General features: G+C 36.3%; 2 protein-coding genes across 2 annotated transcripts; both read left to right on the top strand.

Moving 5' to 3' along the window:
* Positions 1-3,991: 3,991 nt before the first annotated feature.
* Smp_169850 (hypothetical protein) lies at positions 3,992-16,672 on the top strand (the record flags this gene model as incomplete). The annotated part of the gene is made up of 6 exons (XM_018798266.1): positions 3,992-4,136; positions 5,699-5,892; positions 6,773-7,047; positions 8,555-8,904; positions 12,864-13,042; positions 16,084-16,672. The coding sequence occupies exons 1-6, from the start codon at positions 4,035-4,037 to the stop codon at positions 16,670-16,672; spliced, it is 1,689 nt and encodes a 562-aa protein (XP_018653224.1). The 5' UTR covers positions 3,992-4,034.
* A 1,988-nt stretch (positions 16,673-18,660) lies between these two features.
* Positions 18,661-18,945, top strand: Smp_189990 (hypothetical protein; the record flags this gene model as incomplete). Its single annotated transcript, XM_018798263.1, has 1 exon — positions 18,661-18,945. One exon carries the CDS (start codon positions 18,661-18,663, stop codon positions 18,943-18,945), a length of 285 nt encoding a protein of 94 aa, XP_018653223.1.
* Between the last annotated feature and the right edge of the window lie 310 nt (positions 18,946-19,255).

Raw genomic sequence — 19,255 nt, 5'->3', positions numbered from 1 at the left:
CAACCCTGACTAGTGTTGGTATCATAACCAGTATGGGAAGTCTTCCAGGAACTGCAGAAAACCCTTCAATTATCCGAACTCCAAGTCGGCTGACACGAAAAGCAATGCGGAAACTTCCCAGTCGGCACACGTCAACGGCAACCGTAGCCGGCGAACATAGCCGTCTGTTATACGTCACAGATGTGATCACCAAAGTTCCCTACCTCGTCGACACTGGTGCAGAAGCTAGCATTCTTTCTGCAAAATCTAACAACCGGCTTCATTAATCTATTTTAAACTTACAGGCGGCAAACGGCAAGTCAATCGCAACATATGGTTAAAGGTATGTTTACCTGAACGTGGGTTTACGCAAACCCATTCACTAGATCTTCCTTGTTGCAGATGTTTCTATGCCCATCATTGCTATAGACCTCCTACAATATCACAACCTACTCATCGATACGTGCAAACAGAGGCTAGTATACGGAAACACTAGGTTATCTGTATGCGTAACTTCTTTTTCTGGTTGCAAATTATCCCCAGTCACAGTTAGGCACAAAATAGACCCATTCCATTAGCCATTACTCGATAAGTACTCTGAGATATACCAACCGCAACCGAAATGGCCGCGTGTAACCAGCAATGTTACACATCACATCTCGACTACAGGACCACCTGCATTCTTGAAAGCACGCCCACTGGCTCCCGAAAAGCTGGGGTTGGCTAAAAACGAATTTGACCACATGATATAATTAGGAATCATTCGATCGTCAAACAGCCCATGGTCATCTCCCTTGCACATGGTCCCTAAAAAGGACAGCAACGATTGGTGTCCAACTGGTGACTATCGGCGTTTGAATACAAAAACCATTCCCGATCGTTACCCGTCGCCTCACATTCACAGTTTGACAGCTGCCTTGAAAGGTACAACTGTCTTTTCGGAAAACGACTTGATTAAAGTCTGTAGCCAAATCCATATGGCTACTGACGATATTCCAAAAACCGCTATCATCACTCCCTTCGCACTCTATGAATTTTCCCGAATGCCTTTCGGCCCAAGAAATGCTGCTCAAACCTTCCTAAGGCACATCGATGACGTTTTCCGAGGTCTCAACTTCGTACATGCGTATGTTGATGACTGCCTCATAGCAGGTCCGGACATAAAATCCTATCTCCAGCATCTGGACATTGTTTTCGAACGACTTCAAAAGCATGGCATTACTGTAAATATTCAGAAATGCCAACTTGTAACTGACTCATTAGATTTCCTAGGACACACTGTCGTTGCGCAAGACATCCGACCTCTGTGAAGCAAAGTGGCGGCCATTCTGGATTACCGAGAACCAACCATAATTTAGCAATTGCGCACATTTAACGGTCTTGTAAGTTTCTATAGACGGTTCATACCAAACTGTGCGTCCCTTATGAAACCGCTAACCGACGAACTCCGTGGAAATGCGAAATCCATTAACCTGAACGACACTTCGCGAGAAGCATTCTCCATAGTTAAGGAACTTATCGCAAAAGCAATAATGCTGGGACATCAGGACACCCAAGCTACCATTAGTATCGCCGTAGACGCATGTGACTCAGCAATCGTAGGAGTCTTACAACAATGGGTTAACCACTCCTGGCAACCTTTGGCATTGTTCTCGAGACGGTTGCTAGACAGTGAATCGAGGTACAGCACTTTCGGTAGGGAACTACTAGCTATGTATTGTGCTGTACAACATTTTCAACACTATCGAAGGCAGAGAATTCATCCTGTTTACTGATCACAAACCTCTTACCTTCTCTTTAAGTTCATCCTCAGACAAGTACTCACCTCGAGAGTCCCGACAACTCGACTACACTTCGCAGTTTACCTCAGATATACTACACATTTCTGGGACAAACAATGTAGTTGCAGACGCCTTGTCTCGAATAACTTCCTTGAACAGTTTCCAAGGAATCGACCTTCTGAAACTCGCTCAGCTTCAAAAACGAGACGCCGATTTTCAGCACGAGTTATCCTCAACAACACTAAAACTGTTCATTGAACAGATGGGGACAGGTAAGGAAACCTTACTATGTGACATATTTACAGGTAGGAATCGCCCAATCGTGCCGAAACATTATCGGCGCAGCGTCTTCAATATGTTGCACAAACGTTTTTATCCAGCTGTTCATGCATCCATCAAGCTTACAGCAGAACGGTTTTGCTGGCCTGTTATTAATAAAGATGTGAGGGAGTGGGCACGCTCCCGTGTAAGCTGCCAGAAATCTAAGGTGATTAGACACAACGAAAAACGGAAAAAGAATTTTTAAAAATCACTTTTACGTTGTCACAGGTGTATTAAATTATTCACTTTTTCTCACCCGCTTTGTGTCTTTAAGCAAGTACTAGTGTAGTTCGACATGCACTTACACACTCTATTTTTTCTTTTCCAGGACGGCCGGAAAAGAACGACGAAGTTCATGGAGAACTGAGATTTCAATTGTACATTGTTTTACGATTACTATACTGTATTTCATGGCCTGTTATAGTAAGGAAAGACGACCAGACGCTGCTAAACATAGCAAGCTATCAGAAGAGTGTTTACCAACGACAGACTCCTTGAGTTTAAACTTCTGGCTGGCCACGTCGTAGGGTCATCACTATCACACTAGAGAAGGAGTAATCTGTAGCTGTAAATAAATCCCCAAAATCAATAGCTATGTAAGTGTTCGACATTGGATGCTGACCACATTAGTTTTGGTGAACTCATTTAGCTGAAGGCGCTCGGTCATGGATCCATATCAGATCACGATTTGGAACGGCGTGCGCAACATCTCCTGCGATCACTAGCCAGTTTACATCAGTCACTTCTCGATATATTGATAATCTATCAAATATATCTTCCAAACTCCTCGCTTCTGACTTTTAATTTCACTGGGTGGGCGCGATTCCATTACAGAAGGTGTTACTGATAAGGTGTTGTCAAACTACAATACCCGTGGTATCTTCACTGTTCTTCCCTTACCGATCTTATCAATCTTCTGCCGCCAGATATTCTACTCCTGACTCACGATATATACTACTTATGTCGATATAAGTAGCCCACATCACACTACTATCTCAGAGGACCAATTTAAACTCAGGGTTAACTACAAGCTGCTCGTACTGGTTTATACGTCATTGGTTTGGTCTCAAAGGCCGATATCCCGAATTGGCTACCTAGTCACGTCACATATTCGTAAGGCATAAGGAAATAGAAAGTGAAAGGATCTGAGGGCCCACAAAAGGCCAAAACAGTTCACTTGAGCATCAAAGAAGACCTCACGACAACAGAGGAGTAGATAGAAGACAATGGATTTATAATTATTCTGTCGAGATTTCCTGTCACGAACATTTCGTCTCATTAGACACAGAGCAATTACATAACCCTAGAAATCCACTCCCTATATGTCTCCTTAGTGCGTGATCTCAAGCTAGTAATCTCATAAAACCTAGAAAACAACTCAAGCTACATGAAGGATGCATCCAAGATAAACGCAACTTTCTACTTCATGCGTGGACAACTTAGTGAAATCACAACAGAGTTGTTCTGAACTCTCTTCAAAACGTATGCATGGTCCTATTTTGAAGCGCACAATGCTGTTGCACTCAATCTCCTCAAAAGAGGTACAAACTTTTCAGATCAACTGCAGAGTCTAGCAATCAAGTGGGTGATAGGTCTCAAACCCAAATTTTGCGAATACAGAATCCAACACCTGGGATCATTATCATTGATCGATGGGAGAACAAGAGGTGATTTGATAACGTCATAGTGTATATTAAGTTCGCCAAATCATCTCAACAAGAAATTCTTACCAGAACATCACCACCTTGAAGGATTTCACATCAAAGGACGAACACCCAGGCACGATCTCACTTTTTCCTATTACGGATATTGGTGATCCACTGCTACTAGACACGGAAGCCCGTTAAGCGAAAGCTTCTTCTATTCCGTCCACAACCATTTGAACCGTTTGAACCCCTGTGACGAGTATATTGGATATTGGGCTCGATTTTCAACCGTTGCGTTACTTCAGCAATGAAATATGATGTTCTCATTGATTTCTACTTGGCTACTGTTAGAGCACAAATGTGTGAACTGCAGTTGGTAGGACTTAACGAAGATGATGCTCATTATGGAGTACGTCAACCTTGTAAATTTATAAAATGTTTTTGGACCAACGTGTGTAAATGCAATGCGGTTAAACCACGTAAATCCAGGCGAATTCGCCTGGTGTTCTATTTCGTCTCACTGTGTTGTTAAATGGTGGAAGTTCATTAACTTACATGTCTAACGACATCTAAAGTTGTTTGCTTATCTGTACCGATTTTGTTCTCTTCATATTATAGCAATTAAGAGAAGTCGCTTTTTAAAAATAGCCGTGAAAAGTAGAATCATAGCAGCTTATTACTACTTTTCTTGTAGTTTTTTCTCCACCTCAAGCAGTATATTTGGAGCTATACTAAAATAGTATGACCTTATACATTTATGTGTTTTGTCAAGTTATCATACTTCATTTCAGTAGGTCTAGGAAGTATGAGCAGAAGTAAGACGGGAAAAAACAATACGACTACCATAAGCAGTAAGGAAACATGGAATATCAATATTTCTTAGTCCTCAGCCCCATTGTATGCATTCATTGCTTCAAAAAATCTCTAGTCAGACTGTAATGTGTACATACTTTATTCTGAAATATCTCTTTCCTGGCGCAGGATAAGTACCACACTGAAAAAACATGTTCAAACCTTAGATATTATCCGATTTGCAACCTTCAGGAGATTTCTCTTACGGAATTTGAAAAGATTATAGAAAGCCCAAAACGCGGTAAAGCACTAAAATACAGATGCCTGTAACATACTAGAGATCGTCTTTATTAGGACCTGCTAACCACAAGTGCATTGATAAGACGTTTACCTTTCCCGAAGCATTGAAACAAACATACTTATTATCGCTTTGCAGCTACAGTTTTTTATAGACTCGAGATATCAGACTCTGTTGACTCGGAATTTTTCGATGTTTAATTTCTAAAAAAAATGTCGAACATCCATATTATGTTGGTAAAACTACTAAAATTCACCTATTCGCCAGAGGAATTACGAAGACTGTCATCTGATGTTGTGGGGTGTGAAGTCCATTATTGATTTTCACTTCCTGCATACCTACTCAACATTGTCAGAGATTATTCCAAATAATGTTCACGGCCTCGCTTTCAGTACTGCCTAGTCCATTAATACGTAAAGTATTTTGATAGGTGTATCAATTTTGGTAAATCAGACACCACTGAAATATCGGTACAAATAAGGAACAAAAAGGCTTTGTCATTTTTCTTGTTGCATTACTGGAAAAATACCCGACTATCTACCAAAAATCGATCGTATTACTCAATACTCAGCTTCATGTTATTCTACACATAACTGTTAAGTTGTTTGTAAATTACGGGTACCCGACCGGGTCTACTTAGTATGCAATAGAACCACCAAATGAATAGTGCAACGTTTTAGGCGAGGATTGAAATTTGGTCAATCTTGTAAAGCTGTTCGAATCATGTATTAGGCTTACCGAGTTACCATCCTTAGTGATACACCTCTTCATTTTTGTACTGTGATATATATTTCGCAATTCTGAGTTGATATGATTAAGTGTCAATCACATAAAACCTATCTCGGTATTTTGTTCATATGGTAATGTTTGTTGTTGATCAGGTTGTAATGCGAGCTGTTGAGTTTGTTAGACGTGAAGTAGGCTCAATCACATTTCGTTTACTTAATGCTGCTCTACCTACAAACGCTCGTCACAAACGTCTTTTTCGAACCAAGTATATTGAAGACGTGGACTTACGAAATATTGAAAACTGTCTGGTGTCAGCTGCAAACAAAGTAATTAATTTTAATTCAAGGTAAGCTTTTTTTTCCAACTTTCATGATTGGCTTGGGTGTATTTCGCTTCATTAGAAGGCTTATCAGCTTCCTTAACTTGAGGTTTTTCTAGAGAACCCGTGTCAAAATGAATAGCATTGTCCCTATCATCACAGCTCATATGGCTTACTCTCGAAAAACAAATCAAACGTCTTCTGGAAACAATAATTGATATTTGATTTGTGTATAACTTGGCCACAATTATTTAACTTCAGCGCATACATTCGATCTGTTTGATAAGGTCGAAGACAGTTAATGCAAGTATCTACGCAAAACAAAATAGATTCATTTTGTTATAACTTCACTCTAGATCCAGAAACTTTAAGATTGCGATGAAATTTTAAGTAATAAATACATAAACGCTGTTAGCTCGCTTTTGGGTCAAAAATAACGGACTAATCATTCTTTTAAATTATTTTGTAAAGAAACTAATTTTTAAGAAAATAAGGGTTTCAAAAGACAGGGTACCTTAACTAGTATATTATAGTTCCCTAAGTCATTTGAATTTCGTTTATATTCATTATTTTAGATTTTACCAATATATTCTATGACAAAGCGGTAGCTTAGTGGTTAAGGCTAAGGGGTTTCAACCTGATAGTCGCAATTTTTAACCTTATTCTACCAACCAATTATTAGTAGTACTAGCCATCCTACTTAAAGAAAAGATGACTTGATTAACGAGTTACGTTACAGTGAGAGTAACCAATGGTTATCGGAATATAGATCTATTCAGCTGGTAAGTTTCATGACAATAAAACTTACGTCCTGATTTCTTTTGCTAACCTCTGGGTAATACTACTTGTTTATGATTTTATTGAAAGCAATCAACTGTTAATAATATTATTTTGTAACCTTTGCCAGCCAGTCCCATGTCGAATGTGATCTAGGACCTGCTAAATCAAGCGCTTCAGAATTTTTAGATACACATGGTCGTGTTCAGGCACTTGTTGCCCATACTATAGAATCATGTTTAGATAGCTTGTCTTCAAACCACACTGAAGATGGAAAACTGAAACTCAACAAACAAGCATCAAATAATTCAACAGAACAGGACAATGTTCAATCAAGTTATAATATTCCGCACGAAACGAAAGATGCTCCAAATTGTCAAAAGAAGAATATTCGGGGAAATAGAAGTAATCAATTTTTTGAGTTTTTCCTGAAAATTATCCAGTTTTCATATATTTTCCAGAACATTATGTCCTATAGCTTCATTTACACAGAACACATTTTTGCAGTCTGCAAACAATTTTACTACAAAATCGGTATCCATTCTTTAAGTGACTACAGTTTGTCATTAGATTCTACAATAATTCTAGTCTGTGTTAAACAGTTTAAAATAAACCGCATTTCTTCATGTAATTGTTTACTGACTCAGTTTATTTTCATTCTGATATTTCTTTTATGCTTTTCTTGTACCCTAGCCACCCGATTTTTGTTCATGTCATTGTCCTGACTAATTTGATATCCTTCAAAATTTTATGGCATTATGCGTTACATATGTAGTCCAGATCTTTTCTATAGATAATCTTTGTTCCTATTCATTACTATAATATAATTTCAATTATCTGTTCTCACTAGTTCCAATATCAGTTAGAGAGAAATAATTGTTTTTATTTGTTTTCATGTCTATAGATTAACAGATGAGCAAACAAAATGGGTAAAGCTTAATAGTATCGTGTCATAACTTCTATGATACCACTGTTCTGATTAGTACTAACTTAGGTCAATATACATTTATGCTAGGTTATAAGTTTTCAGCCACTAATTGTTTTTGAACGACGATACATAGAACCATTGAGGAGTTTAGCAAATACTTCTATTTTGCATATGAGAGCTTTAAATTTACTCTAATGTGTTGGTGCCCACCTCAAAACCTCAGTATGTTCACTCCTAATTTTTATCTGATTATATTTAGAACGCTTTTGACTCAGTAGTGGGGTTCGGTATGTTGTTTATACTGTTTACACTTTATTAATATATAGTTTGGTGTTGTGTAGCCCAACTGTCTTTGATGCATTATCATCTAATTTTTCTAGTAGCAGTACTCCTACTAACTTTATTCACGTCAATTGTGGCGTAAACTCTTTGTTTAGTGTACTCTCTATTTTAGGCTGATAATAATTCATTCGGACGTTACTCTACAAGGTATCAATACCAAGACTGGAATCGATAGTTTCAATTAAACTGAGAATTGGGTGGAAAATTAATGATAATGAAGTAGTTATTTTTTTGTAATATTCCAATGAATAGAAATTTAAATTTCTGACGTCACTTGACTCAACGTGGCTCTCTTCGTCAGAGTAAATAAATAAGTAACTGAGTGTAAGTCATAAATCCAAATTTCCACTTATTGGGATATCACAAAAATACAATCATTAGTTACGCTACGAAGTTAGAGTTAGCACGATTAAATTGACATATCTCGGGGGTTTCTTATAATAAGATTGGCTCAAAACATAATGGTACATAAACCTCTATATGTCTGGTAAGTTTCATTTATTTTCGTTGATTAAAACATAAACGTTCAATCAACCGATAATTTGCATGAATTATGTTCTTTTGGTTCAGTTCACTGCAATACCACAATCTAATAGTGATTTCAAACAAATTCTAATCATATTCCTATTCTTCTCCTTCCAGATGTAGTTGACAGGGATTCCAGTGAATTTTCCAACACACATAGAATAGATTCACCCCTATGTTCATTACCTGTCCCAAGCGATTCCAGTCATTCGAATTCCTTGGAACAACAATCAGCCGTAATAAATGATGAAAATTCTGAAATAATCAATGTACCCGTACAAGTTAACATAGCTTCAGTTATTTACACAACACCAGTAAAATTGCCTTCATCAAAATTTTTGACAATTTCACCAGAATTATTTCATACTCTGCTAGAATTAGACTGTTGTGCCGCACGATTTGAATTTGATTTTGTACGATGTGTTTCACGTCGGATTAGAACATTACAAGAGGCTGATGATGTTCAGGTAGGTAAAAGAAAACTGCTATATAAAATCACTCCCTTTTGTTTTAGTTCATTTCTTAAGCTCTTAGTGATGTGATACCGAAGTTTATAAGTTCAGTTGTTATTTCTAATAAATTTAAAAAACACAGTGCATGTGTTACAATATGAAGATCTCAAACATAAACTGGATATATGAATGTGGCGTAGAACATAACACTACAAAGTCACATGGTATTATTTAAGAATAAACAATTTGTGTTTATTGATATTACTAACCATTCTGTAGGACAAGACAATTTAAAAACGTGACCCTGTTTTATAACAAAGCGTCTTATAATGATTTATGTTCTGAGACTGTTGTTATTAGTTTATGATCCTTTATCTGTATATGCATTCATGTACCATGCTTGATTAGTAGTTACCATTACCACACACTATGTTATTTATTTAAACACATAAATATTGGTACAAGGGGGCACCAGATATATATATGCGCCACACAAATCTCATTTGATTTGTGTGAGGGCTATAATATTTTCCAGGTACCTAGACTGAAACAGGTGGTTTTCTTAGGGGGCCACACCCCGAGCCTTTGACCTAGAGGTCTGATCCACAAGGCAGTGGAGCATCGTTAGGAGATGCAGTCCCATGGTAGCCGGTGGCACACTATGTATAAACCTTCATGGCTAAATTTATTATTATTCGATTTCCTAATTAATATTTACAAACTAAGATAATATTTGACTAACTAATTTACCGTCTACTAAAATGTTTAATCCTCTAGCTTATTCCTTTCCTACAAACAGTTTGTTTCAATATTACCTTCCTGAACGTACCTTTGAAATTTAGCTGATTACAATTGATGCATCCAACAGAATCCGATCAAACATAATCATGTTTCTAATATTCGTTATTAATAAAATTCAGTCACATGTAAGAATCTGATTGTTATCTTGACTGATATCAGGAAAGTTACTCATTTACCATAATCTGTTCCACCAAGTAGTGATCCAAACACAATACATGGATCTTAGCAATAATTTCTGTGCCACTTAATGTCTAAAGAAAGCTCGATCAAAGTGCGAGGAAATTGGTGTGAGAAACGATATCTTTTCGTCCTCTCCGCCTACGCTCCAACAGATTACAGCCCGTATGCGATCAAGTATGAGTTTTACCACCATTTGAGTGTTCATCTACAGAAAGTGTGTTTGACGGTCATTGCAGTACTAACCGGAGACTTCAATGCTCAGGTTGTGCGTCTAAGCACAGAAAAGAGTCGTTAAGTGGCCTATGGGGACTTGTTGGTCTCAGGTCAGATAATGGTGACCGTCCACTACAACTGTGCGCAGACTACAACTTGTTTCTGGCTAACAATTACTACCGGGACAATCATCGCCGATATGCTACCTGCCGTCCTCCCTCTGTAAATCAAACCTGGACTCAGATTGATCATATTGCTATCAGATACCGCTGGCATGGTTGTGTACAAGACTTCCGCTCCTTTTGAAGTACCTATCTGGGATCTAACCATACCCTTGTTTACACTAATCTTACCTTACGTTTCAGTGACCAACAAATTCATCGTCCTAAATGGATCGATTTCAGTAAATTGGTTGCAGCTTCTGTTGCAACTAAATATCAAAGCGAACTAGGTTCAAGGCTAGCTACCATCCCACCAAAAAGTATAGATGAACATTGGTTGCAATTGCATGACGCCATAAAAATGGCGAGCAAAGTCGCTGGTGACTTGGCGTAACGTCCTGCTTATAAGCACTGCGTTTCCTCAGGCTTCCTACACCATTGGATGCCTGCTCAGTGGTCTAAAGTTTAAGTGTTCATGTGCAAGACTAAAGGTTCTGGGTACGAATTCCGTATGCAGGACCGTGGACGCACACTGCTGAGGAGTCCCACACCAGGACGAAACATCCGTCCAGTGCTCCCAGATTTTCATTGATGGTCTAGCTTAGATCGACTCGTGATTTCAACTGTGGAATATATATATGTGCATATCGTCGAAGAGAATTTCCATTCTTATACACTCAATAATCTCTAACACAACATATTCTTTAGACATTTTAAATTATTTTTATAATACAGTAAGTTTTTATTCCCCAGGAGATTAATCATCTTATATTTATCATATGATGATGATATGCTAAAAATATTTAACGGTTATGCTATATTGCAGAGTTTATTTTATACATGGAATAAATCTATCGTAACTACGTGAAATCAATAACTACATTTATGTTAATGAACATTAGGGTGCCATATATGTTTGTGTGTGTGTGTGTGTATGACTAGCATATTCAACTTATGTAAGCATGGATCTTATTGTTTTCGTTAATAATTCACATTATAGCGTATTCATTCGTACCACAGAGTTGATTAACCATCATATACATATATTTCTTATACAAGGTCAGTTCATGTCAAAAGATTGTCTCAGTTTCTCATAATATGTATATATCATTCCATACTTATATTAATGATTAGTTTACATTATAAAACATACATTCTAAACGAATAACGAAACAATTCAATAAAGCACTTAAATTTCAATATTAACAGGGAATCAATATGGTCAGTTCAAAAGAACTGACTTTGTAGTTTGAGATGGCCCCCAAATGCCCTGGTATGGCTAAGAGTGGGGAGAGTCCGCTCTCCCTCTTGAAATACTCTCACATGGCCACGCGTAATATAGCCTCTGTCAGGGGAGTCCTACTCAATGCCTTCTCGCACCGTGGGTGTTGTTTATGAAATTGAGAGGACGAAAAGCGAATGTCTGGCGCTTTAACCGGGTCGGTGGACACGGAAAGTTCACCTAGGGGAGTTGGAAAACCCTGATTCCAAACCAATGGTGCACATGGACTCCAGTATCCTGAAGGAACAAATGGTGTATGAACCAATTGTTTGTCACCGGCTACCATGGGACTACATCTTCTCACGATGCTCCACTGTCTTGTGGATCAGACCTTTAGGTCGAAGGCTCCGGATGTGGCCTCCTAAGAAAACCACCTGCTTCGGTTTGGGCACCTGGGCAGTATCACAGCCCTCACAAAAATCAAATGAGATTTGTGTGGCGCATATATATCTGGTGCCTGTTTGTACCAATATTTATGTGTATAAATAAAATAAAATAAAGTTTGAGATCAGCTATATGATATGATCTAGTTATCTGCATGATTAAGAGATTCTTCTCCTATGAAATGGATCTATATAAATTAGATCAACTGAATTGACTATATTACAACACTTCAATATTAATAATAATTCATACTTGAATAAAAACAATAGAGAATGCTTATAAGTAAGATGTACTTGATAGAGACCACAAAAAGATTTACTTAACATTCAAGTTCATTCAGTGTATTTACTTGATGTAAAATATTTGTGAACACATTAATACAAATAAAAATTCACTCATAGTTAATACATAAAATTCATTTTAAATCAATATGAGTTACAAAATTGATGTATTCTTAAGTGTTGTATTTGGAAGTGAAACATCCTCAACAACCGGACACTTACAATTTTGGATGTCAACAACCCTTGTTAATATCTTTATACCTTCTTGACGGGATATTGATTATCTGAACTCCGTAGCTCAGTGTTTTGGCGTTTGGAGCGATAAACACTGAGTTCCAGTCTCGGTGTAAACACCAACACCGGAGGAAAAGATACATCTAACCTATGACTTCCGAATAAAATGAGACTGCCTTTCTCTGCCGACTATAGTTAAAATGCTTGTAATTTTATGGCAATATTAAGACATACCTCCTCAGGATGCACATATACCAAAAACGTAACTAGTCAATTTCAGTCTTTAGCATCAACAACAGGAGAGACTCGAACAGTCGTTGCAAATAAATCAGAATCATAATTGTCTTAATACTTATCAACTTTACCATTATATTTTATAAATCATGTTCATCCAATTTTGAATTCCTCTGTTACTATCACTATTATTTTCTTTTCCAGTTAGTCACTGTATTATTCTCTGAAACTTTAATGTGGGGATTAACTGTTAAACTTTTATCCATACAACAATTAACTGATCGAGATCCATGTGTTTTACTCGCTTTACCTCGATTAAGTATATTAGTCGGTTGTCGTCTACTACCCGATTCTCCTATTGGTGCTAATCGTCTAGCAGTTGGGTAGGTAAATTTTATCCCCATAGCTGATTTTCTATTGTTTAATGATATTCATAATTTATATTTGTTGTTTGTGTTACTCAGTCATCGTTTCTAACATGAAGCATGACATAAGATGAATACTTTGTGTGAGAAGTCAGAAATTGAAATATATCCAGGACAATAAGCTTTACGATGTAGTTTGTTTAAATACCTTCTAAATTTATGAATTATATTCGATTACTGTTTAATAATCCTTATTGCACATAAATATACCGATCGAAACTGTTACGATATTTTCCCTATCATTAAGAGCTTTTGTGTACGAAACGTTACAGTATGTAATATTTTGTGTTTGCCATCCCGGTGTCGCTAATGTCGATTACTTTTCTAAATCTACGTTCTGACCATTAAAAAATAGAAAATAAATCGCCACTTTTAACGTGGTGCTGTGTAAATGAGAGATAGTACTGTATTTGGTCTATATTCCACCATACTTTGACTAACGTCTAGCACTCCCCGATCATGATACTTCGCCTTATTCTTTCCAAATCAGAACAAAAATTGATAGGGAACAATCCATATTCTAATAACTTGAACAACAAAGACACAGTAATAAAAATAGTGTTTATATTAGAATTTACATAAATATCTTCCAACATCCTGATTAAATGGCTGGAAATAAACTAATCAACCTATTCAATTTTGAGCCTTATCAGAATATACAAAAGTCAATACTTTATCCTACAAACAAGATAAGATGAAGCAACTTTATGCGTTGTCCGGTTGCGTTTTCGCTAGTATCTATCTCCATTTTGTATTCCATCTAAGGAAGAATTAACAAACAGTACCTTAATTTTTTTAAAAATATTTTGTATTTATCTCCACATAGGTCTTTCCTTTTATCTAAAGGATATTTGAAGCCCATCGGTATGATGTCCTGAACTATAGGTTTCATACCTTGTGGGATACACATCATTAAAGCATATCTTCAATTATGGCGAACCGGAAATTTCTCAAAATACATAGATTAATGTTTTCAACCTACTGACTTCAATCACCGAATATATAGTACACCGTACAATGTTTCATCATTTATTTTACTAATTAAAGTAGACTCATTTTAATCGACACAATGTTCACTCAGCTCTTAGGAATCCAATAGCTATAGTTCTATCTACTCTTCCTCTTATTCCTCACTATCTCGTTTGGTTTTGTTCGATGTCTATTTCTGTGTTTGGTTTCTGAACAGTTTTAGTACATTCTTTCTAATAAGTCGTGATCATTTGGTGTGTACATTTTTATCAACTTAGTCCATTGACCTATATTCCATTTAGTTGTTTTTGTTTATCTGGATTAGTTATATTAATTTCTAATTCCATTGAAACCATGAAACGATCTAAACCAAACCAGCATTGAAAAACTCGAAGCATTAGACGACCGTTTAGTCCCAGTATAGAACTCCTTAGCAGTGATAATCCACGGTCCCGCTCGCTAGCATCGAACTCAGGACCTTTGGTTTCGCCCGCAAACTTTACTTCTAGACCACTAAGTTGTCATCTAACAGTGTTAATGTATAATCCACCGAAGCAAATAGAATATGGTCGCGCAATATCGTGAATTGATTGAAGTTAAACACTAACACTTGGATACCGGTTTGGTGGTCTAGATGTGAATCGTTCGCGCGCGAAATCAATCCTCCTAGGTTCGATTCCCGCTAGCCGGACCGTGAATACGCACTACTGAGTAGTTGCATACTAGGATTAAACGGCCGTCTAGTACTTCGAGTTTTTCAATGCTGGTTTGGCTTAGATCGGTTCATGATTTCAATGAAATTCCAGTCTCCACAACTACATACTAATAATTTCTAGTTGTTTATTGCTATAAGTACAAACCATGGAAATCAATATTGTCAACAAAATATGAAATTGTTCGATGGTCTTAATAGTTCTGTTGCTATTAAAAACACTGAAAACTTCTCAAGTGACAGGTTGTATGCGGCTTCTCAAAAGTAGATAAACGTTTATTTCGACATCAACTTTTCAGTCACATTGATTTGTCCAAAATGTAATAGTATGTCATGATAAAGTATTAATAAAGAGGGTGTATAACAATGTCCTCTCGATAACTTTTCTCTGTCGTTGTTTACGAACTTAATTCACATTGGTCGTCATACGCAACGGGTACATAATTAATTAACTGCAATTTGTGAACATTAAAAGGTACATTTACAACGTAGACCTTATATCACATAGACACATATGCTCAATCAGTGTTTTATTTCAACAAAGCTTCTTACAACCTCCGTACTGTTTATAACTTACTGGAAAATATTTTGTAGCCTTCATATTTAAAACAATTTTGCCCTAAACCTACCGTATCCTTAACACAGTTATTTGTCAAATACAATATACTTTTTGTTTTTCTTGCGATATATACCTTGCTTTGTGAGGATCAATTTTTGTTTTGTAAATTGTATTCGTCACAGACTGGTTTCACTTACCATTGAAAACTAGGGGTAACTGTTAAGACAGACGTTTCGTCACAGTGTGAGGCTCAGCATCACAGACACCAGAAATCAAATCCAGGACATTGTGCTCCCACTATAAACGCTTAACCATGAGAACCACTGGGTTAAGTGAAACGATTTCGACATTGATTAATTTTCAACATGGCACGACGGTCACCTAACACCATTAGTGATAACTGTTTTACTCCTGACATGTCTGAACTCCAACCATCATGATTTCTTATTCAAACTTCAATAAGTCACTGGTAAGGTGGCTGTTATGATCCTAATACTTAAATGTCCGCCGCGAGACCTGACGTTCCTAGACTCTATCCCTGGTGGGACTGTGGCTGTGGGCTACTGAAGTGCCCATATTAACATGAAACATCACAGTTTTCCAGCGCTTCTTGCTTTTCAGTGGTGCCCCAACTGAGCTTAACCTGTGGTGAATGTAGCCTACAAATTAAACCAACATTTACTAAACCTACCCATTCAAGTTAATTTTTGATTATAAAACCCGTTTGTTTTTTGTTTTGTCTTTGTTTACACTTTTCAGTCATCGTTTGCCATTCATGTTTAGTTCATCTCGTTCTGAATTAGCCTATTTATGCAGACAGTTGTTTGCTCTTCGACCAGATCAATTATGTCGATTAACGCGATGGCTTGGACCAAACGGATTACCGAATTTGATTTACAATCAAAAATTATCATCCAGATTATCAGATTCTGAACAACAAACAAATCCAAATTGTTCTCTACAGGAAGTACCTAATGAAATTAAAACAATCACTACTACTACTCGTGGATCTCGAATGTCTTTGTCATCTCTTCTAACACCTAGTTCAGTTCCTAATAATTTAATTACTTCATACCAGAAAAGTCATATATGGAAAACTTGTCTTCCTGGTTTACATCGATTGTATAAATCCATTTCGTCTGTGGCTGATCGATTTGCTAGAGAATATCCTACAGAGTTACGGTTTATTTTACAGGTACGCTCATATATATATATATATATATATTTCTTAGAAACTTTCTCGTGGCTGTTTACCCGATTTGTTATCCTTAAAGTTCTTTATTTCCTTAAAGCAGTTAGCCTTCAACTCTGGTCTAGAATTGTTTTTCTTTCTCGTTTGAAGCATTAAAATTTTTATTTCATAATTTTCCTTTAAAAATAATTTTACACTTTTCTAACTGTATTACTGAATTTCACCCATTATCGATTATTAGTGTATGGTCAAAACGTGTGTATATAGAAGAGTGAGTGATCTGAAATTTTGACATTATATTCAATATGAAGGTATTTGAGTTAATTTGCAGTGAATCTGTTCAATCATTTATTATTATTATTCATTCAATCCACTTTCAACCATACAAATTCTGTTTAATCTATTTATTCTGAAGTATTTTTAAGCAGTTTGATAGAGAATAAAAGTGAACTCCAAGACGTTCCATTTTGGACTCATAAACAGTATGTACCTGCATTCCAGTTTCGATGTTTAAACTGAAACTCGAATCTAATGATTTTTGCTTCAAATACTTAATACTTTATCCAATTAACTGCTGAGTTCATACGACTATTGACCTGTGTAACGAGGATGAACTTTATTTCATTTTTAATTATTTCAATCCTCCTGCTCCTAATATGAAGTACTGCAAATGAAACTTCTTTTAGTATATGTACACCCTGAGCAAAACACCTCGATACTACCATTAAAATTACAAACTACTATCAATCCATGCTTACAAAAACACTTGTGACTCAATGATTTTATTTTATTTAAACACATAAATATTGGTACAAAGGAGCACCAGATACATTTGCGCCATACAAATCTCATTTGATTTGTGTGAGGGCTGTGATACTGCCCAGGTGCCCAAACCGAAGCAGGTGGTTTTCTTAAGGAGCCACACCCCGAGCCTTTGACCTAAAGATCTGATCCACAAGACAGTGGAGCATCGTGAGGAGATGTAGTCCCATGGTAGCCGGTGACAAACAATTGGTTCATACACCATTTGTTCCTTCAGGATACTGGAGTCCATGTGCACCATTGGTTTGGAATCAGGGTTTTCCAACTCCCCTAGGTGAACTTTCCGTGTCCACCGACCCGGTTAAAGCGCCAGACATTCGCTTTTCGTCCTCTCAATTTCATAAACAACACCCACGGTGCGAGAAGGCATTGAGTAGGACTTCCCTGACAGAGGCTATATTACGCGTGGCCATGTGAGAGTATTTCAAGAGGGAGAGTGGACTCTCCCCACTCTCGGCCATACCAGGGCATTTGGGGGCTTATTTAACCTAGTTATGTACAGGTTGTAATTTCTTTTTGTAGTGTATTATGTTCGTATTATTGTTGTATAGAATCATTTAAGTTTGAACTGTAAGAAAAATACATGGTTAAGAATTGTTGTCTTTATATTTTGATTAGCCATTGAAGGAGCCGCGTGGTCGGTAGTCATTTGTATCTATTGGTTAACAAGAAGAATTTCATTACTCTGTATTTGATGTAAAACGAACTTCTATATTAGTAAACTCTACAACTGATTGATTAGATTTGATAGGCATGTTCTTATTCATCTCATTCTCACACTTAAATATTATTAATTGAATATATTTTTCCTCTTTCTTGTATTCTCTCTTCGATTGTAGAAAGTAATTGAAATGCATGATACTAATGATGAGATCGATATTGTCGAATCTTTTGACTCTTCTTCTATGAACAACAGTAATAATAATAATAATAATAATTTGCAAAATGCCAATCCAATTCTTTCCGGTAATACATCTGATAATATTGTTAATAAAAGTATAGAAGAAATTAAAAATAAACAATTCATTGATGAAGAAAATGAATTAGAAGAAGAATTAGAATTGAATTTATTCAATCTAATAGCAAGTGAAAAAAAACTTCGTGATTTAGCTAATTTATTTAATTGGAATGAAGTAATGCAATATCATCGTCGTGATAAATCATCATCATCGTCAACATCATCATTATCACCAAATCAATTTAATGTACATAAATTATTTAAAGAATCTAATTTATATTTACGTAATTGTACTACTAATTCTTCTATGAATAATAGTAATAAATGTTCTTATTCAATCGATACAGCAACCAGTAATTGTTTAATGAAATCATCAGAACCAATTCATAAACATACTGGATTAATATCAGAAGATATTTTGAATGATGAAAAAATGACAGCTCCTAATAGTAATGTTAAGACTACTCTAAATATTGGACAAACTGTTGATGAGATTGGCTTGGATATTGCAGCCTGTTTAGATGATGATAATGATGATGTGGACAATTTGATAATATGCACAAATTCAAAGTCAATTTCACCTGTGAATAATAATCATAACCAACGTAGTAAGTTTTTATTCAATCTGTGTGTATTATGTACCTTTTAGTATATTGTAATCTATGAAAGCACATGAGTAATAGTACTTGTTATACAACTTAGTTCATTCACCAAATATAAGTGTATGTGCTCAATTTTGAGCCAAATTGTTTGTATGAAGACTACTCAGCGGCCCTAATCAAAGTTGACAGAGTATCATTTGAACCTGTGATCCACTGACTGACAGTTCAGCACTATGACCACCAAGTTATCATTATTTCAATGTCGTTTGACAGATTACCAACATGTGAACAATATTGAATTTTTGATGGTATATTCCTGTGAATTTTCAATATATATATATATATATATATATATAT

Source organism: Schistosoma mansoni, chromosome 6, assembly GCF_000237925.1.
Source record: "Schistosoma mansoni strain Puerto Rico chromosome 6, complete genome".
NCBI classification, from domain to species: Eukaryota; Metazoa; Platyhelminthes; class Trematoda; order Strigeidida; family Schistosomatidae; genus Schistosoma; species Schistosoma mansoni.
The sequence above is the reverse complement of the archived record's forward strand: the minus strand, read 5'-3'. Positions and strand labels throughout refer to the sequence as shown.